Source organism: Nipponia nippon, unplaced genomic scaffold (genome assembly GCF_047370975.1).
Source record: "Nipponia nippon isolate SJK-2023a ecotype South Korea unplaced genomic scaffold, ASM4737097v1 scaffold_1, whole genome shotgun sequence".
Taxonomy (NCBI): domain Eukaryota; kingdom Metazoa; phylum Chordata; class Aves; order Pelecaniformes; family Threskiornithidae; genus Nipponia; species Nipponia nippon.
Window position 1 is genome coordinate 58,058,475 of NW_028262290.1, and position 21,698 is coordinate 58,080,172.

Below are 21,698 nucleotides of genomic sequence, written 5' to 3' on the forward strand. Positions count from 1 at the left end.
TAACCCCCGTTGCTTTTAAGGCTGCAATTAGACGCTCCATTGTCCTTTCCCTCAGCCTCTCCCCTTCCTTCACCTTTTTAAATACATTTTCCCCGCAGCAGTCAAGAACCGCGGCCTTGCGCAGAAATAACGAACCACGCGCGCGCGTCGGAAGTTGCTGGGCCGGTGAGCCACGGCTTCTGCGGGCACGGGGCAGCCCTCGCCAAAACCTGACAAAGCTCTGGTTTTGGGACTGTTCTCCCTTTATCCCCTTCGCCTGTTCATCAAGTTGGCCTGACATCACACCTAGTCCAGCAGCTTAGTAGAGGAGGGAAGTCGTTTAAAAAAACTGCAAGAGCAAGGAAATCGGCGTTTTGATTAGAGGAGTCCACTGTGTGATGAGAGCCGAAGTACACTCAGCCCCTCTACACCCCAGAAGAGAAAACAAATTAGCTGCATATTTGATAGTTATCTGTGATAGCAGCAGGTAAAATAATGAAGCATGTGCACGTTTCCAGTAGTCCTACACCTTATGCTTACTCGCAATTCAAAGAGGAGAAAAATAACGAAAACCTAAGTCACAGCTGAAGGTAAAAGGCGAGAAGAGCTGAAGGCCGTACCCAGAGGCGCATCGAGCAGCGTGACCAGGCTCTGCTCCGGGATGCAGCGCCGGGGTTTACTGCAGTGGTTTTGGCCAGACCTCCACCTCTCCTTTTAAACGCTTCTGGCCTCGCAGCCGCACCGACTTGGAAATGAAAGCGGGATCGAGTTGTGATGTTGTCTGCTCCTCCAACGGAGGCCAGGAACAGTACTAATGATCTAAAGAAATTAAAATAGTTAGACAAACCAGACCGGTGATTTAGACTATTTCAAGGTGGCATCAAGCAGGTATTCAGCTCAAGTAACAGCATTAAGTAAGTACTCCCCAGACTCAGCTTCACATTCAAGCGAAGCACAACTCTGATCCTACTTGCTTTCGTGGATGAGCCTCAAAACCAACTTCTGTGAAGATTTCAGGTCGCTGCTTATTTTAGCAAAAATAGCCTTAGCTGGCCTAGATTTCCCCCCCTTCCGTGATTTGCTTTCTGCAACCGTACGATTTGAACAAAAACCCATTGCAAAAATATGCAAAGCACAAATTACATATAAAACCCCGCCACGTACTAGTTTAGACAGTCATATTGAATATAGCTTTTTGGTGAATTAAGGTTTATCTGCAACCGTCAGAGGACGTCGGCAAGTGCAGAATTTAGACCAGCGCCGCTACAGAAGGTCCAGGGCTGGCACCCCGCCGAGCCCACCAGCAGCACTCCAGTTTCATTCCAGTTCACCCCTTTCCAATCCAGCCGTTCAGACCTTGTCAGGGAGAACGCCGACAGGAGATGGGAGACGTGAAGTAGGATATTATTCATACAAGACACTGCGATGACACAATCCAAAACCCATTTAATTAAAGACACCTTTCACTTTGTGCGCTTTGCACCTGGCCCTCGGCACCCATTCATTATCTATGGCTGTGGGTAGCGAGACGCCGCGTTTCCCAGTTTTCCTCCCTTTAAAGCATCAGCAACAAAACGCTTTCCCTTCACGAAGTGGCTCCGAGCATTTTGTGCATATTTTATAGCAAACGGCAGAAGGATTACCAAACCGACTCGGTCAGATTAATAAAATAATGTTCTCAGTGGTGTAGTACAAAAGAAATGTGCAAGAGTTCCTCCTCGCTCAAACTACAATACTTAGCATTAATGAAAATATTTGCACAAAGCACATTCTAATCGTTTTGCCATTTTCCAGTTCAGACAGGGTAGCAGGAAACCTTAAGGTGAAACATTTCTTTTTCCACAAAACAGGCTCTTAACAGTTTCTCCCTAACATAACGTGCACACAACAGCATATTGTCAATTTAAAAAAATATTTAATGCTGCCAAAAAGTATAAAAATACAGTAAGAATGGCAGTACAAAACAAAATATTTCCTAATTTATTTCTTTTACATCTTTCTACATTAATACAGGCATTATAAAAACACAAGATGGCAAATTATTTTGTTTTGCAAAGTAGCACGCTGCTGGTGGTCTTCATCCCCTCGATGCAGTTTACGCTGTAAACAGATAACTGAGGTCTTCTTGGTACTTAACAGACCTCACTTTTTGCTCCCGAAGAGGGGTTCATGTCTCGCTTTGCATGGCAATAATTTGCAGTTTATAGCTGCAGAATATTCGCAAGTCTTGAAGGCTTAGGTGTCAGTCAGTCTCGGCCTGCGACATACAATGCAGAAGAAAGTCACCGATTCAGTACACAGTATGGAAAAAAAAAAAAAAAAAAAGGAAAAAGAAATAAGAACAGGCAGCGGGTTTGCAACTCACTATAAACACCAAACAGCTTCTCCTGCATTCCCTGGAGCAACTACCGACTACTGTTTGCCTGCAGCGAGCGCTCCTGGAAAGCCGTTGCTGTTCCAGCAGGTATTTCCACATTACAGTATAAGGCCCATGCTTGCTGGAGAGCTTCGCGTAGAGGTCTCAGCCCAGCAAAGCACGCACTCGTGCATTTAAGCCCAAGCACCGCAGAAGTCTTCTCGGGCCTTAGCGGGGCCAGAGAAGGCTGCACCTCGCAACACTAACATCACCGCTCGTGGCTCTCTGGGCCAACCCTGGCGCAGCGGCATGGAAACAAGCGCTTCTTGTAGCGAGGAAGACATCCCAAGACTGGACGTTTTGTTCTTAGGGAAGGTAAGGCCCTACTCCAAGGAACACAGAAAAAGACCTTGGTGTTTACAGCACCAAATATCCAAGCTACTACAAGTGAAACGCTTCTAAGTTCTGCAAGCACTACCCTGATTCATAAAGCAGCTTTCTTGGAGCAGTTAAGACACATTTAAGAAATTCTTCCAAGTATTTATCCTTCCAATTTAAATAAAGACTCAGACAGAGATGCAATTTTGAACAGATTTATTTTTGGTACATAAAAAAAAAAAAAAAAAAGAAAGAAAGACTGACCTAAAACTCTGGGGGAAAACAAAAAAGCCCAGGAAGACTACTGTGTGTTACGTCAACTTTGCAAATCTCATCCTCTGACTTAAGCCACCCGGCCATGCAGAAGACTTCCTCTTTGTCATCGTTAATTTAGTTTCTTGTGCAGTCCTCAGGTGGCTCAGGTTTAACTACAACGCCAAACAGCAAACTAAATAATTTGGTTAACATTCGTTAAACTTAAAGCTAGCTAGGCTTTTTAATCGCCTGCACAATCCAGTCACACAGACGTGCATACACGTTTACGCCTCTTCCCTTTTCAGTGGGACAGAAACTGATGTCAGTAAAACCATTTTACTCAAGGTTTAACAGAATAAGCTACGTTTCACTTGCAACATCTTACTTCCATAAAATAAACCTGCAATTTTTTTTTTCAAATCACTGAATCCAATTGTTTTACTTAATACATTTCAAGAAAATTACAGATGTACCGTCACTCTCAGTGGACTTTCCCTGCACCAAGAACAGAAACAGAAAGCCTAAAGGACCAACTCCAAATTTGCAAAGCCCTTGCAATGGAGGTCCACGTGTTTGTTAGTGATTTTTTTTTTTTTTTTTATAAAAACATGCATGATTTGTACAGAAGTGTTCATCTGAGAGTCGAACATTGTTTAATCAAATGCAAAGAAGTCCGCTATGCATCAAGTATTTTGGCTGATGCATTTCCAGAGCAGAGGGGAAAACCCAACACAGTAACGCTTTGAATTGAGTGCAACAGCATTTTAGAAGCAGCACGGGAACAGCGAGCAGCTTGCCAGGAATTGGGGTGGGGGGAGGCAGGAGAGGGGTCAGAAGGCACATCCTTCATTTTTACTCTTTCTTTAAGCATTTCCTACCATAGAGGGCACTGGGACGGACAGTTCTTTATTTTGGCCTCTATTTGTTCCTATTTAACATCCAAGTTGTGCAAAACTGCTGCAAGTTTAAATCCTACAGAATAACCAAGTACTACAAGGGCTCGGTTTTCTTTACCGCAAACAAGCCTCCCCCAGAATTTGGTTTTTAAGGATTACTGACGGACCAGAAAGAAGAGTTTTATCCAAACTATCTCCTGGAATGTACTAAGGGATCAAATGTTTAATTTCCCTTCCACGCCCATACTGTCATGGACAATTCACTGTACAAAACAGTTTTGTCCAAGACTTTTATTGGTTTGTGGTCCTTAAATTATTAACAGTCAAGACTCTCAAGATACTGACAATCATGTAACCAAACCAAATGTTTTACAGATCAGCCGCTGAATGTGCAAGTCCTGCTTTATTGCATCAAGAAGGTAACGGAGCGTGAGATGATGCGAGATGGCCCCCTCCCGCCCTGCCCCACCCAGAAAAGAGGAATGCCTGCTCAGGATCAAGAGAACAAAAAAGCCAGGATTTAGCAGACGGAATCAGGGAAAAATTCAAGTGACAACTTGACAAGACAGAGCTCAGTGTCTGTAATACTGGTGGCCCAGGAAACCCTTCTCATGCAAGCAGAGAGGCGATAAATGACAGTATGATTTCAGCCAAGGTTTCGCCTGCACTTTTTCCTTAGCTGCTTTTAAGTATTTAGAATAAAATCTGGAATATTTCTGTAATAAAAGCATTTAATTACATTCTACGTGTTTTGCCATAATCAAAATATCTTTTATAAGGCACATGCATTTACACCTACTATCGGTTATAGCTGATACTGGAAAACCTGTCTTCCCTATTTAAAGAAAAAAAGAATCTTTTGCCAAGCCTCTCTCTTTGGCTAAAAGAGTTGCTGTGGTTGTAACAATTACGAAATGTCTTAAAATACGTAAGCTGCCTGCCTATACTGTGTCACAGCAATCGATAAGTCATTTTGCTATTAGAGCTGCATAGTTAGTAATGCCACAGGTCCAATTATCTTCTCTTACGGACACACAATTCCCCAAATTCAGAACTGTATGCTCTAGGAAACTACGCTTGTTTTCCTTATCTGGACCCTTAAGCATTTGTTTACTATACAAACAGCGTAGTCCAAAATAGTATTAGCTATTGTGAAATGAGAATTTCAAAGAGTAAACTTAGCTTAGCTTAGCACAGGAAATGTCAGGCTATTTGGGCCCCATGTCTGGTATGTCACTACTACGCTTGAATGTACTGGACACCTTTCAAGTTAATTCCTTTGGGTAAGGAGCAAAGTACTTATCTAGCTATTTTAGTATTTTTTAGCAGTAAATCCAAGAAGTGCTTTACAAAAGGACAAAAGGAAGGGTGGGGAAAAAAAAACAAACAAAAAAAAGGAAAAAAAGAACACACACACACACCCCCCCCCAAACCCCACACCCAACAGAAAACAACCAAGCTAGGAAAACGGAGGGAAAAAACACAACTTCTCTGAAGTCACCCAACAAGGCAATGCTTGAATAAATAAAATCCACGTTTCAAAGTGCAGTCCAATACCACAAATTATTAGGTCTCAACTTGAAAGACAGCAAGCTACATACAGCCACGTACGATCTCTGTATTCAGAGAATCTGAAGGACAGAAAGCGATTTGTCTTGAATTACTATTTAGAAAGTGTTATCGTCCAACTAACGGAAAGGGAGTGCTCAATAATTTTAAAGTGATCGTAGCATAGGTATTCCCAGCATATTAGTCACTAAGTGTTTGAAGTCATGCCTCCTTAATGCAGTGCTGGGGAACATGAACAGCAATTCTAGACTTCTTATGGCAGTGGCTCACACAGCTGAAGGTACTGGGTACGGGAGAATACTACCAACATTTGTTTTCTATTACAACCACCCTTGGAAGTCCAACTATAGTTTCCTTTGATGTGCTTTCTACACCTATTGCTGATGAATGAATTTGATTCTTTCTAGCAATTAAAATCTATAGACACACAAAACATTATGTTTCACATTTAATGGAATGTCAGAACTTTAACAATGTTGGCCTTCAAACAGTAGTTGAAGTCTGAATACATGAATCAACAGTATGCTTTTTCAGTGGGGGCTAAGTTCTCAAAAGCCTTAAAAAAAAATAATCAAATTTCCAAGCCTTACTTAAATAATGAAAACTACAAAAAAATAAATAAGGAATGCAAAGTAACAGAGTAGAAATTGGTAAGTGCTTCATCAGACCCCTAGCTGCTCATATCATAAATTTTAGAGTCAAAATATGGGGAATGGTTGCACTATTATTTTCATGCACAAATTATAATTACATTTAGTTTCAAAATCAAATTCTTTTTGGTCAGAAATTTGTACAAACTGAGCTTTTAAAAGTACAGTAAACTACAAAAAGATTAAATATGCAATTATAAAATATATTTATCCTAGGTCATAAGAATATAAAATGTTTATGTTCATGTCACTAGTACATTACACATTACACACATTTAAGGATAACTTCTTTGCATTAATAATGTAAATGATACAACACTGTTTATTGCTTATGTCAGGCATGTAAATTTAAATCCAGACAGCCTTCAGTAGCTAAACCTCTGTGGTTCAGGGTTTGCTTAAGATCCAGTAGAACACCATTTTAAAAAGTGTATAAACAGTCGCAGCAAGTTTGTACCTGCTCATATAAACAAAAAAACATCAACTCTGTTGGGGGGCGGCAGTTCATTTTTTTAAGTACCTGCAGTGGAAAGTCCTGAGATGTTGACATGGGATCAAGTTTACGTCACTTCTCTATTGTACGTAACAGTCTGTACCCATTCCAGGTGTAAGGAATTTACTGCTTTAAGTCACACCCCTAGTCATTAACTTGCAGCAAAACTAGCTGCTGGAGCAGACAGGCTTACTGTTTACTTATAAGGAATGTTCTTGAAAATACATTTTCCAGCAAGAATAAGCGCCAACTAAAATCAGTGTACCAAACCCAATCTTAGTGAGAATAGGTTTCCAATATAACCACCTTTTTCTTTTTCTTTCAGTCTCATTTAGCTTCTGCTTCATCTGCTGCAGCTTCTGTGCTGTGTTAGCTTTTCTATCCTCTCGCAGTCGTTTTCGGACAGTACTTAAAGAGAAAAAAAAAAAGGAAAATCTTAAATTGTAGAACAGGAAAAAAGTCTATTAAAATATGAAAACAAACCTCCTCCCAACACACTCCCAGTAGTTAACCAACCCACCAGTAGCATATGGCAACAGTATATAAAATCTAGACCAAGCAATCTTTATTCTGTTTTAACAACCTTGACGTGGACAGTTTCAGGCCAGTGAAGCCCCATGAAGTAAGTAAATGACATATGTCAAGATGGAAGTGGTGCTCGACCTCAGTGTTCAACAGGGAACAGAATTAGCTTAATTATCTGAGCTTAGTCTTTCACCCTATTCGGTGGCTGAGATTTTTCGCATGGAGGCTGCTTTTATATGCAATGTCAGGTACTATGTGCAAACATTCACAGTATTTAAGCACGTGCCTCCACTGCAGAGTTCACACCAGCCTCACTGATACGTTGATCCTAATCTACTCATGTCTGCATCCAGCTTAATAGTACTCAGGCTGTAAATCAAATCTTGATCAAGGACACAGGCTAAAAATCAGTTGTGTGTTGTTACATTATCAGGGCCGCCTTGGAATTCTTGTCTCCAAAAGCATCCTCACAATCTCTAAGAAAGCATTAACTCCGACACACACACACAAAAAAAACCCGCTTTGATTGTTCAAGTCCTAGCACACAAACACCGCTCACACCCGTGCCCCCGCCCCTTGTGAGGGGCTCCTTCAAACATCTACAGAATCCCTGCCATTCTCTCTCAGAACACTCATAAAGACACGGAAAGATAAACTCATCAGGGCATTCAGTATGCCATCCGCTATTTCAGAATTCCAGTCTATCTCCATTGGACTGCTGCCTCTCGCCTCAGAGCGCAGCCCTTTGGGACAGAGGCTGCCTCCTCCTGTGCACCGCAGGGCTGGGCAGAAGCCAGCCTGGCTTCTGGGTCTCTGGCTATGGATCCCCACCCCCCTCACCTGGGCAGGCCCAAGTGACACAGCGCCCCAAGGCACAGCAATTCGGATGGTAATTCCCAATACAGCGGCTCACAGCTGAGGCACTACTGCTCGTGAGGCAGAGAAACTTGAAACAGAAAGACAAATGCACATGCCACAGCTAAACCACAGAAATCTGTTCACAGTGGTAGACGTAACACGAATGGAGGGTAACATATGGCTTCAATGATACAACTGCAATCATCATATAGAAAGCGGTAGGTGATAAAAACTTTTTGCTTCTGAAGTATCATATATTTTTCCAAACAGAAGTTAGTTTTGTATTTAAGAATCAGTATTGAATTATTTTGGGCACTTTTAGGACCTAATTGACACTGCACAACGGAGTTCACACTCAGTCTGTAGGAAAAGGCTTTCAAGCATGAGGTTTAGCTGCTTCATCTAGAGACACGTGGTTTTCTTCTATTGACCTTTAAACAATAAGGGTTTATTACAATGAATAATTGAAGTTGTATTTAAAAAAAAAATTAAACCAGACAGTCAAATACCACCTGTCCTTTCCCTCTACTGAAGAAAGATCTTGAAGGTTTCTTCTTATCGTAAGAAAAGCACACAATAATTCAGCCTCTCAAGAGAGTGTATCTATCTGTCCTCTAAGCAGTTTCCTCATTTTGCCTACCTTTCAATGTTTCCATCTGTAATATCTTGAACTTTAGGGGACAGGTCAGTATTTATTTTCTCCATTTGATCTCTATTCTCCAGGCCTATGCTGTTCCCATTGTACTTCTCTGTGGTTATTTTGGTTGGGTGTGGAGGAGACTGCTCAGAACTTGGTGCTTGGTCCTCCTTGGAGAGCTCCTTCCACCGTTTCTGCAAACAAGGAGAACATGTTTCAAACATTCCCCTAACACTGAAAGCCCTCTTTGCCCAAGATGTCTTCCCGCAGAACAGTCACAGAAGTAGATTAAAGGAACTGCTAGATCAAGGAAAAAAGATAACAATTGCTAGATGAAGAAATAAGGTGAGATGAAGATCCATCTTCTCCAACAATGATCCCTGTTTATATTTCTCCAGGATGACGCTACCATGAAGGTATGAAGTTGCTAACTTTGGGGTTTGTACTGTCCACAGTAGCTCCACAATGAGGAAGCAACTTGTCTTGTATAGTCTTGCACTGCCCAGCACTTACCATCTCTGCCTACTCTCTCCAGGCCTACACTGTGCTGTTACCTTTCACGGCTCCAAAACACAGTGGGACCTTGTGTGCAATAACTGCCTAAAAGGAGAGAGAACTGGAAAAATCTGCAACGCCGATGAAAGAAAAAAAAAAAAAACCTAGGGTTATTCACACCAAAGTCATAGGCCTACTATTTCACCTAGTGCTCCGTTAGCCTGGAGACCTACTGCATCATAAAACAGATATTCACCTTGTTTTGAGAAGTAATCTGAAACGAGATGGAAGGACAAAAAAATATCAGAAGTAGAACTGGTTTGCTAGATCTCTGTCCTAATGATGAATAGTTAAGAAAGATGAACTGAAAATTGACTCTTCACAAAACAAGTGGTAGATTCTCCTCTGTCAGATGAATTCAAGACTGCTGGTCTAAACTAATTATCAAACTCGGAGAGCCATGTCAAAAAACCCCAGCTACTTATAAACGAACTGCTGGGAGAATGAGCTTTAACATCAAACTGACTCCTCCATTGCAGAGGAGCTTCCAGTATAGGTCTGAAACTCACAAAGGGAGTCTCCATGCACAAGACACTTCACTCTCAGAGGTTTTCTTTGTTTTGTCTTAAACGAACAAACAAAACCAAAAGAGAAACAGCCACTAACAAATGGCAATCCACTTAGCAGCTCCCTCTAACTGTCACAGAAAAAGGCCTTTTGGAAGACACGGTTGTGTCCGTAAGAGACTTGCTGGCTGAGATAAATACTGATTACATCTGGAGTGATCAGCCACACAGAACTGAAATCAGAGACAATTTTACTACTCTTGTCAAACAGAAGGAATTTCTCACCAAGAATTCTATTTGAAACATGTAATAACAATAGCTCAAATAGGTGGTAATTTTAAGTTTAAATATCTATGACAAGAGTACGTGAATGGCAGGACTGGTAAAATAATGTACAGCTTGGAGCAGCCAGACAAGGAGGATTGTCTTGATACATTACCTTTGCCATTTTATGATAGTACCTGCAACTTTACAAAAAAGAAAAAACGAAAATATATCTAAGGAACTGAAGCACCACACTGCGTCTTGTGAAATTATGTCTGGAAAAATCAAAGAAGTGACGAAGTTTGATTTGAGAAGTACAATTGTCCTTAAAATTATAACCAAAATGCCCGTGTAGGGGAGCTAAGACTTAGGGCCTGTATTGCCTCTTGGAACGAATGGAGACAACAGAAAGGCATCTTAAGATGTTCAGCTGACAGAATCAGGTGAATGTCAGATACAGATTTTGGATTCACAAGTTTCAGTACAAAATTACAGTATTCTTGTTCTCTGTCTGTAAAACACATCTATGGATCTAAGGAATTCAACTTTCATTGTCATTCCAAAGCCGCAAATGTGTTTTCCAAAGACCACTCATTTCAACAGACTTTTTTTTCTGAAGAGTGACAGTAAATTATTCTACTACGTTGCTGAAGCAATATTAACTTATCTTTAATACGAAGGAATTTTATAGAAATGAGAACTTCAATCTTGTTCCACCTCACTGATTTTATATAGTGCAGTGTAGTATAATCAGGAAGCAAGTAATTGTTTCAGCTACAGCACCATGCAGCGGCACACCAACCACATGCCTCTGAAGGGCTTCAGGGCGACCTCGGTGAGTGTACGATCCTTCCTTCCAGTCACAGGTGGAAATCCCAGAGGTGCTAAAGGAGGGGAAGAGGCTCCTCACCCCCCCCCCACTCCCCCCCAATACCGGTGTTGCAGTTGCAGCCACCAGCTGTAAGCAAGTGAAGGTTCAAGCGTACGTTGTGTTTGTCTGCACAGTTTACTGACTTCTGAAATCCATGGAGATGTCAGAGATGAACATGTGGCTAATGTTATAATAGAGAAGCGTTCAATGACTTCATGCCCTCCCCATCACGAGCAGAGAGAAGTAAACACGCGTCACACTCTGGATAGTACAACTGTTCCCTACAGACGGGGGGGAAAAAAAAAAATGATCTAGCTGACCTTGAATGGAGAAATACTCCTATGAAGTACTGCCAATTGATTTTCTGCACATGACCCTAAGGCCTAAAGAGAAAAGCACCAGGACAACTGCCTGCACTGCAGAAACCACTGGTTTAGGAAAGATCATCTGAACAATCATAACAAGAAAAAAAAAGAACAAATTAGAAGTGTGGTTTCTTAGGCATTCTCTTAGTATGAAGAAATAACACACTTAATAACTGACAAGCAGTATTCTGAGGTGTCAATGACCCCTTGTATCCAGAAACAAGAAATCCTGTGATCTAGATGGGTGTGGGAACCAGAGCTGCTCACAGTTTGGAGCATGGCTTTTTAAAAAACAAAGCAGAAAAATTAGAGAGAGGAATACCCTCATACCACCAGAAACAGCTTCCCCAAATTAAAGAGGCTAAATTGCCATTAGTGTTAGGATGAATCATGCCGTCTTCTAGGCGTATGGCACAGCTGTCAGACTAGCAGCACACTACCTAGGTGTTGATTAGTAGTTGTGCAAAACTATTTACAAAGCAAGTCAAGAAACATTTGTCAAAGAATCTGATAACTACCAGAACCACAGAAAAGAGGAAATGTGTTTTAGTTTATCTGCTTCATTCATGATTTTAAGAGATCAACAAAAATAAAAAAAAAACCCTAGCATATGAAAGCAGAATTAAGTCTGTTTTGCAGCCTCATCTCCCAGTTCTCCCTCCCACCCAGCCCCAGCCATTTAAAACAGCTGTAGCTACTGTTACATCTGCAAGCCATGCTGGTAAAACAGTGAGATTTGGTAATCTGTTTACCCCAAAACTCATTACAGTCAGCTAGATTCTAGTAACTGCAACACAAATTTTAAAGGATATGGGGAGGGACAGGGGAAGCAACTTCACTAATAAACCTGATCTGTAGCATCAGGCAACTTTATTGTTAGGAAAATAAATAGCAAAGTTCAAGAAATGCTAAAAAGATCCTTGCTGTCTTTTCAAACTGATACTGGGAATTACTTTTGCTTTTCAGTATTGAAGGATTTAACCTTTTCTCTTCCCCAACATTAGTACAGACAAGTTATTTTTATATTTTATCTAAGAGGGAACAAATACATAGGATCAAAAGTTTAGCTGATAGAAGGCACTGATCAGATACCCTCTATTACCTTCTAGGCATGTATTGAAAAAGGCAAATTATTTAAATCCCACAAAGTTACATGTTTTAAAGTAGTTTGGAGCTCATTCTTAACTACATTAGCAGTCTACTGTTTATGGTTAAATACACAGAGCTAAACACTTACCTGTATAGTTGAATCCCCCATTATAAATTTTGTTCCTTCTATTACAGCCATATATGAAAATCTTAGTTGATCAGGAGTCTGAATAAGTCCCATTCGATATTTTCTCATATCCAGCAATACCTTCTTAATATCTACCGAAAATGGGTCTTTTTTCTCCATCTGTGAAGAAAGTTACATCGAAAGCATCATTGCTACTGATAGAGACAACATATAAAGAATAATTACAAGTAGAAATGACTCATAAAATTCAACCTAAAAATTAATTTCTTCATATTATGTTTCCATTAATTATATATGAAATTCACATCTCAAATGACTTCTAAATTGTTTTTACAGGAAAAAAGATAGCCATCTAATGAGAGCTTCTTATGAAAAAAATCAATCATCAGGTATTAACCAAATAAATCAGCACCCTAATACCAAGTCTTAAAATTAAGAAATTTAGATATGCTTGATTTTATTCAGGTATGTATTTGTACTTTGAAATAGGACTACAAGAATCAGAACCATAAAGCAGTCTTTTCTACTGCTCCTGAATGGAACAGCAATTTGGAATGACTGAATGGGGCAGAAGTTTCCTTATTTAAAGCAGAATCCCTAATCCAAGCAACGCACACACTTGTCCCCACACTATATTCATGGGGTGTTTTTAACCATGTATCTGTGCTTCTTGCGATGTTCACTTTAATTTGTCTAATATTAAAGTATACTTGCATCAAAATATACACCTATGTTTTTCAAAATGCAGAAAAAAAGAAAAAGTGAAGAAAAAAGAAAAAATAAATTGAAAGGACCTAACCAAACTAGAAGTGTCCTGTAATTTAAATGAAATCCTATTTCACCTAACCCTGTGCTGTACTTCTCACTATTACCAGGCACAGCCAAAGACAAAAAGTCCGTGTCTGGACTTTAAAATCCAACAAAAATTTAAAGAGATTTAAAATATTATTTAACATTTAAAGTTCACTCAAGTCATGAGCAATTATAGATGATGCAGTTCACTGAGTAAGCAAAAAACCTACTTATTCATGTGGTACTGCAACTGGCTACCAAGCCCCACCTCCCAGAGGGCTGCACAGCTAGGGAAATTCTGCACCATCCTCCATTACACACTGCAGAGATCCAGGGGCATGCCCGGGTTCTCATCTTAGTTCAGATACCAATTTTCTGCAACCTTAAGAAAAGGGGCCTGTCAGACCTGCAAGATATTCCATGTTTAGAGACAAAGACTTATATATTCGGTTGTCTCAATACATATTCACAAGCCTAACTTTAAGCTCGTATTCAAAAAAACCCTCAAAATTGCAATCTTTTCTAAGCACATCTTATATAAAAGGAAAAGAATGCTTACTATTTACTTTCCAGGAAGCTTTGAAAATGTGTAAAGTACTTCAAGATGGATTTGTAAATGTATTTCAAGAGTTGTGTTTTTAAACCGTCAAAATATGTGAAGGAAAAAAAAACCCAATTATGACTGGCATGTCATTAACTTAAATGCTTTTAAAGCCTTCTGACCAAAAAGCCCATATTGGGAACACAGGCAGGCTGTCAGGAGAAGGAAAGGGGTGACAGAGAAAATGACCGCTTACCAGAACAAGACAAGTATCTACTAATGAAAACGTGCCGGAACGTCCTATCCCCGCACTGCAGTGAACTACTGCAGGTCCGTGTTCAGGACTTAGTGAACCAGACTCTCTGACTTTAAACAGGAAGTTCAGGAATGAAGCTGGGGATTCAGGAACTCCAAAATCTGGCCACGTAGTATAATGAAAATGAAAGATCATCCTGGACTCACCACTCTAGAAGGGAAAACAAATAAACAATACAACTAGAAAGTATTCTACTTTTGTTTAGTTAGCACACATTTCCCCAATCTAAATCTATAGCTACTTTCTATGTCAAACCTCGCATTTAGACAAACAATCCAATCACCTGCTTCAAGTGGGATGACAACCAACAGTGCAACCTGAAGCAGTTTTTCATCCCAGTTGGTAGTTTTCCCCTTGGCAATTATTATCATATGCATTTTTTTTCTTCTTCTCAAACTTCCAATATTATATTTGGGTTGCTTTACTACTTGCCCCCAAATCTTCTTTTTCTACCATTAATGCAGCTTAATGCCTGACAGCAGCTATTAGACTGCTAGCATTAACAGGACTGAAAAAAATGCCTGTCAGCATTGTAAGCACTCCCCACTCTTGCTCAGAGCAAGTTTTAATATCAAGAGGTATTAGCATCTCCTTTATACTAACCACACTACTGAAAGGAGCAGGAAGATTTATGGAAAATGCCTAGAAGAACCCTTATAGCAGGATGTCTAGCAAGACTACTGCTGGATTTATTCAATCTTTCTAGGCAAGAAAGAAGGATTCCAAAACCACGCAGTTGTTTTAGAACCATGCAGCTCCTCTCCTAACGTGACCAACTAACTGCAAGTATTGAAATGACAGCAAGAAAGTATGGATATATCTGAAAAGCTTTGATGACAAATTTGGATCGTATCTTTACAGAAGTCACTTTGGACCTGCTGTTAAATGCTACTCCTTGCCTCTCTTTTCTTGCTACAGTGATTTTGAGGTGACTTGATCACTGATTTAGCTCAGGAATTTTAGAAAGGTTCAGTTATTTTTATCCTCCCTCCATTTCATCTTATTTTCCACATAGATTGAAACCTACATAAACCTCCACAAAGCTGGAACACAAGAAGATTTAAAATATCAATCTATTCCAGCAAAGCTATTTTTATTCTTCAGCAACAGTAAGATATAGCTATGAAATTAAAATAAATTCTACTGTTCATCTCCTGCTCAGCCTGTTTCAACTTCTTATGAAGGACAAATTAAGAAACTCCTTTATGAAACTAAAATAATCCAGTTCATGGTTACCACAGTAACAAAAATACTCTCCCATTTTGTCTTTTGCCTTCAACGCCTGGTACTGCAAGGCTGCCGATACTTTCACAGAAAACAGTGGGTATTAACATGACTCAAGTCACTCTCAAATGCACAGTTATCTTCCAGGAATATTTTGTCTTTTGGCTAAGAGCTCAATAAGGACAACAGAGTCTGGCCCATCATATTGGGAAAACGAGTATACAGTAAGATTTCAAAGTGGGAAAAAAATCTACCAAGGCCTAAACTGTATAAATACACTGGGACTACCCTCTCTTATTTGTCTGAAGCAAAGCATTAAAAAAAGACTCTGCATTTTCAACTGAGATCTTACTGGTCTTCTGTACTTAGTTTTCCAACTAGTGAGTTAACTCACTAATCAACTGAAATGACCCATTTGTTTAAAAATCATGAATGAAATATCTTTTTTAATAAGAAATCTGGAAATCATAGAATTTCAAAGAAGATAACACTTTAGCAATTCCCTCTATTTCTAAGAAAAATAACTCATCAATTTACAAACAAAATTAAGAGAACTGGAGAGATGAGCTAAATACACATACTAGGTAAAGCAAAGGTTAAAGTTGTTTCTTGTGAATCTAGATGATCCTTTGAAGTGGTAATTGATACTCTCCCCCTCAAGATTCTTAAATAGCGTTCTAGATTAAAGCCTCCCTTATACCTCAAGAAGGCAAAAATGCCCTTATCTATAGAAAACAAAAGTGATCTGTGGGTTGGGTTTTCTTTTCAAATCCCATACTGTAACAAGCACTAGCATCCTCCTCCTAAAAAAAAAAAAAAAATAGTGCTTCAAGCACATGGCCAAGCATCACCCTGCTCATACACTAATCTGAAAATAGGTGTTTCTAAAGGAAAGATTAAACAGTGCTGTTCTACATCTCATCCAGCTCTAACCCACAGAACTACTTTTTTTTCCCTCCCTCTCCATACTGTATGAAGGCTTTATCCATCCCACAATTTTCCATCGCTTTGGCTCATTTTAAAAATACCTAGTCTCTTCATGTTTCTCCATTTCAGAGCACCAGAACTGGCTGGTCTTCTTTGAACTTGCAGCATCTCTATCCTACAGCCAAATCCCATTCAAATATTTCAGATCTCCCACATTTTCTCTCTTAAACAGAATGGCTCTTTCAAGTGGTGCTTGGCAGTCAAACTGTACAGCTGAAATATTGTCTTTGTGTGAATATCCCTACCACCCTTTCTTAAAGAACCCCCCCCCATCACGGAGCCATACACCACAGCTATTACTTAGGTGAACTCATGCAGAACCATAATGAGAAAAGGTTTGGTTTGCTAAAGATTCACAACTGTTGATGGACAGAAATTCAACTGATTTTATTAAAAGTGTTATCAAGAAACTAGATATTCTTTTAAAGAAAAAAAGCTGCACTTCAAGACTCAGGCAGTGATCTAAATTTTTAGGCATGTTATACACAGGGAACACATTTCTGCATGGTAACTGAAAACCAGCTTATTCTATGGTAACCATTACGTATATTTTCATGATTCATTCCCTAAGACTAGCTACCAAAAAAAAAAAAAAATTAAAAATTCTTTGAATAGTCATGGGACAGCTTCTAAACAAGCAACTTTTCAAGAAAATTAGTCAAACCATTCTAGCGAAAGTTTCACTAACTACTGGGATAAGCTTTCAGTAAATAACTAACATAGCTAAAACTGATGAACTCAGAAAATTACCACCACACTGCACAGTTCTCCACTGACTGCTGGCAACACTAACAGCATAATCAAAGGATAGTGAAACCACAAGCCATACTCCAGGTTACAAGCAGACATCCACACGAGGACTTGAGCAGAAAAAAATATAATGCCATTAGACTAACTTTCATCAAAACAAGCCTTGTCATAACCTTTTTACAGTGACTATCCAATCACTCAAAACAAAAGGGTACAAAAATCTTAGAATACCTTCAGGTTGTTCAGTCACCTGAGAGCCTGAACATGAATAAAAGACTACCAAAATGCTCAAAGGCATTTGACGCTTTCAATGTCAAGTAAAACAGGTGAAGATGTAAGAACACTGGTCTGTCAAATTTCACACACTCCTTACAGAAGCCTTCATTTCATAGTTTAAGGGCTACTGAAATAGTCTAGCATATGAAGGCGTAAAATACACCTACAACCTCATCGTGGTCCTGTACTTAATGATCATTAAGTGCATTAACAACTAATTTGATCATGTAAAAATGAGAAGGCATGCTGCAAGGGCAATACTCTAGGCACTGACATTCAAAATCTTAAATCAACTTTTGCCACAACCTCTTCTATTTGCTCATTCTAATGCTTGGCAAAATGGTTTTCAAAATGTACATAAAAATGGCAATGAGGATAATGGGGACAAATAATCCTCACAAACATTCTGGGTTTTTTTAATAACTAGTGCATATCCTGTAAGTCAACATGGTAATAGCTATGCCCATTGAATCTGCAAAACACTTGACATTCAAGTGAGTCTGGTTCTCCTTTCCTGTTAGACACCACTACCTTTCCTAACACTTCAGTCTTATTCCTGTGGTCATGAAGACCAAAATTAATCCCTGTTGCAGTTTATCGAAGTGATATGAGGACGCCCCACGAGTTTAAAAGCACGTTTGCCGTGTTTCAGAAATCCCTTCAAAACACTATAGGAATGACATACACATTCATATACAAAGATACCACAAGATCCCAGAACATCACTTGCCATTAGATTGCTTGCCTCCGCAAACAAAGTATCTTCTCAGTACATTTAACATTTTGGACATCGGAAACTAGCAGCAAAGCGAATCTTACCTTCTTGAACCACACTGGCACTTCCCGGTTCATCCACAGGATCAGACAGTGAGGGCCACTAAGCAGTCTTGCATCACCTTAATCTGACAGCAATGGCCACACGGAGATTTGGTATTAAGTTGAGAATCCATTTTGCTAACGGGTTTTCCCAAATATTTGCTATTTGCAGAGGACTCAAGATTCCACTCAGAGTTTATTAATGGACCTTCCTCTAAAGTATCATACCACCAGTGTCACATCAAATCTAGTTCATTTTCTCTAGTCCTTTCTCCTCCAGCAAATATTTTCTCTGCAAACCTCTCCTTTGGCTGCTTTATTCTTATTTCTAGGAACCCAGTCTGAGATATGTTCATCACTGTTCCTCCAGCAATTTCAATTCCTTTCCACTGCTCCATTTCCTCACCCAGTCAATCCCTGGTTTCCCTCAAGCACTGATGCTCATTTGCCCTTCCATAGCTCCCCTGAATTCCACAGTACCACCTTAGTGGGGTTGTGCTTATAAGCATTATGTGTCACACTGTATCTTTCTCCAAGCTATCGGGGTTGTCACACCAGAAATTACTGAAAATACAAGTTTTCTTTCTCTGCAGACCAGTATTTATACTTAGGACAAGGAAAGCTAAAAGCAGCAGTGAAGAATAATATAAAAATACATATTCAACACAAGGTGGAATCTTCCAGAAGTTAGCTGTCAATATCTAACAATTCTCCCATAATATCAGCACAAAACTTAGCAACCCCATCCGATAAGGTTCTTCTACAGATTTAACAAAAAAGCTCTCCAACACCCAACTATCACTTCTCCAGTATACTAGGAGACTTTGCTTCAAATCACAGGCATTCAATAGCTTCGCACGTAAGTGATTATGAATTTTTAACATGAGAGCACAGTATTTTCCTTCTACCCTTATTTTCCAACAGAGGCAAGGGTTTGTGGAAGCCTTCACAGTCAGTCTTTCCTCAAGGAGAGTTCTGAACCTGAGCAGTTACAACCAAGCAGCGGTCAACTTTCAGAAGACCTGACAGTTAACACCAACAAAACGATGGTGGATACACAATGAACCACAGTGGAAAGGCAGCTTCAGATTTCCATATTCTAAAATGCAGACTGGGTCAGGCCAAAAAATAAGGAAATGCTGCAATAAGCACCAGCAAGACAAAGCACGAGAACTATTTCCAAAACTTTTGGAAAGATACCAATAAATACCACCTCCTCTCCAAAGCTTTACCGGACTACACTAGCCACAACAGCAAAAACAAATGTTTGCCTAGAACAGATATAAACAAATCAAACCACCAAATGCCTCGATCTAATCCTGAAACATAAACATTGTCCCCCTTCCCAAGCCCCACCTGTTACTTCTTACCGCTCTTTAACAAAACAAAACAAAAACACCACCACCAAAAACAACCAAATATTCAGAGGTTGTTTCATTGTTAAGAACATTAAACAAGCACTTTACTCTTCATGCATATGTATTTTGCTTAGGTATTAGAGAGATTTGTTGCAGTAACACAAATTTACTTGAGTTCAGAATGGTTGTCTTTATAAGACAATCCTAGTTCTCTCTGTTTTCAAGGAAATACTGAAGTTTAAGTATTCTTGGAATTCAGAGTATATTTTGTTCGTGAGTCATCTTATATTCCAGGCGTCAAGCGGCTAAATATCTTACTACTTTGCCTCCACCAAAGTCCCCTCCAGAATAACTTGTATAAACATAGTTAAGCTCACATTTCAAGTTACTGTGAATACTCAGTTCCCACAAGTTTTATGGTATAATTATCAAATTCTTATAGAAGGCTGCACTTAACATTTGCAGTGTTATTCTAGAAACTATGTAGTTTTTCTGTTTGAGTAAGCAAGTATGTTCTACTTCTTGTAGCTGTTTTATATATAAAAAAATATTCTTTGGAGTTAATATTTGTGGACCCTTATAGGAGCACTAGGGCATCAAAATAAAAACTCAATACAGTAAGTTTGCTAAGTATTTGTGAAACGGAGTTCCATGACATACAAGAAACTCTGTACAGAGTTGACGGGCCTGCGTTACCAGTCCAAAGCAAACCCAGAAATTTAAGTGCTCAATAGCTCTAATTCAAAAGTATATATTATATTGTGCTGCTCCTCAAGGGATTTCTGCACTTTCCAGCTAATGTTACATCCAAACATACAGGTATCATGAAAATTCCATCCTTTGAAAATAGGAAGTTTAAGATTAGGGGCCAACGTCGGCCAGACAATTCCACGAAGAAGCCTTTTCGGTACTTAGGAAAACTTGCCTCAGTTTTCCAAAGAGGAAAGTTATGCTTTCTCGGGCACTATCTTGCAAGCACTACTGCTCTTTTCTTTGCCTTTGCTGTCAATAAGCAAACAACTAAACAGAAATAATTCCAGGTCAGTAGGAGAGAATTTCATAAAGCTCTTCTTATATTGAATAGACCAAGGAACAACATGCCAAGTTCTATCATGTTGATCTCGTGAGGGGGGTTTCAAATTAACAAATATTATCTCAAAGTACCATTAATAGTTACTATAAATTCAAATAATTTTGACCAAATATATCGATGTTTAACTGTATAAAACAACATGCAAAGGAACATCTTCAAGCTTTCCTTTCCCAAATCCAGTGACAAGACAACCTTGAATAAAACTTGCCATACTAGCACTTTCATTTAATATAAGGCAAGGTTTATAGGGAGAGAGAATATCTTACAAGACATAGCTGGAACAAACAGACAAGCTCTTCAATCCTGTCGTCAGCTCTGAAACAGAAGCAGCAAATTCCAACCCAAGCTCAGGCCAGGAACAATTTTTTTGAGCTTAACTTGATTAAAATGTCAAAGTGCTTAATTTTTAAGAGAAAAGGATGGTTGGTCCTGTGGAGCAAAAGGGGAGGTAAGCAAGAGGAGATAAAAGTTACCTATCAACAGGTGGTAACCAGCCCTCCCCACGAAAACTTAGATAGCTGGACTGAATCATATGGAAAACTGAAGTTCCATTAAAAAACAGTAATTACCGAGTCTGATTTCTGATATTCAAAAGAAATCAGAAATTTCAACTCCTAGGTTCCTCCTTTTAGGGTATTTCTTACAGGTCCTCTTAGAATCACCACTACCATCAATTACAATTCAGCATGTTAAGGTACTGCCAAATGGAAAATATAAGCATAAAAGAGATAACAGCTTCAGCATTTTTAATGTATAGATTAATTCAGGTCTAACTCACTTGCTTATACGCCACACATAGATCTTCAACATTATCAGAAGCGAAGTGCACTAAAATTTTCAGTGTAAAAGCTCAATCAAACCTGTAGTGACAATATGCTAAATTGTTTTCATTATATACTTAAGCCCAGGAATATGAGCTATACAGATTGAGAAGAGCTTACATTGATATTTTCTAATTGCAGTAGATGTACTGTGTAATAGGATTTGACGTCCTCAGATACTAGCCTCACACGGAAACCTGTTTCACTGAATGTCATAACCTCCTCTTCTTTTGTTGGCCAGTATTGTGCACACTTCACCTGAATTATTAAAAAAAAAAAAGGAAGAAATAAAAAAAGAAAAATCTGGTTAAGTATCCTAGTATCTTGGGC

The 21,698-nt window shown here is 39.3% G+C and overlaps 1 protein-coding gene across 4 annotated transcripts in view; it reads right to left on the reverse strand.

Moving 5' to 3' along the window:
- Nucleotides 1–1,872: 1,872 nt before the first annotated feature.
- PTPN2 (protein tyrosine phosphatase non-receptor type 2) overlaps nucleotides 1,873–21,698 on the reverse strand; it is a 33,127-nt gene continuing 13,301 nt past the window's right edge. For 2 of the 4 annotated variants that reach the window (XM_087757202.1, XM_087757209.1), the window contains 6 exons: nucleotides 21,489–21,626; nucleotides 13,984–14,193; nucleotides 12,395–12,553; nucleotides 8,600–8,790; nucleotides 6,883–6,984; nucleotides 1,873–2,236 (listed from right to left, as the gene is read on the reverse strand). In XM_087757202.1, coding sequence (XP_087613328.1) covers nucleotides 2,215–2,236; nucleotides 6,883–6,984; nucleotides 8,600–8,790; nucleotides 12,395–12,553; nucleotides 13,984–14,193; nucleotides 21,489–21,626 — 822 coding nt within the window. In that variant the 3' untranslated portion in view covers nucleotides 1,873–2,214. Of the gene's footprint in view, nucleotides 2,237–5,868; nucleotides 6,985–8,599; nucleotides 8,791–12,394; nucleotides 12,554–13,983; nucleotides 14,194–21,488; nucleotides 21,627–21,698 lie in introns of those variants that run through there. The other 2 variants (XM_087757187.1, XM_087757195.1) reach the window with 1 other exon arrangement.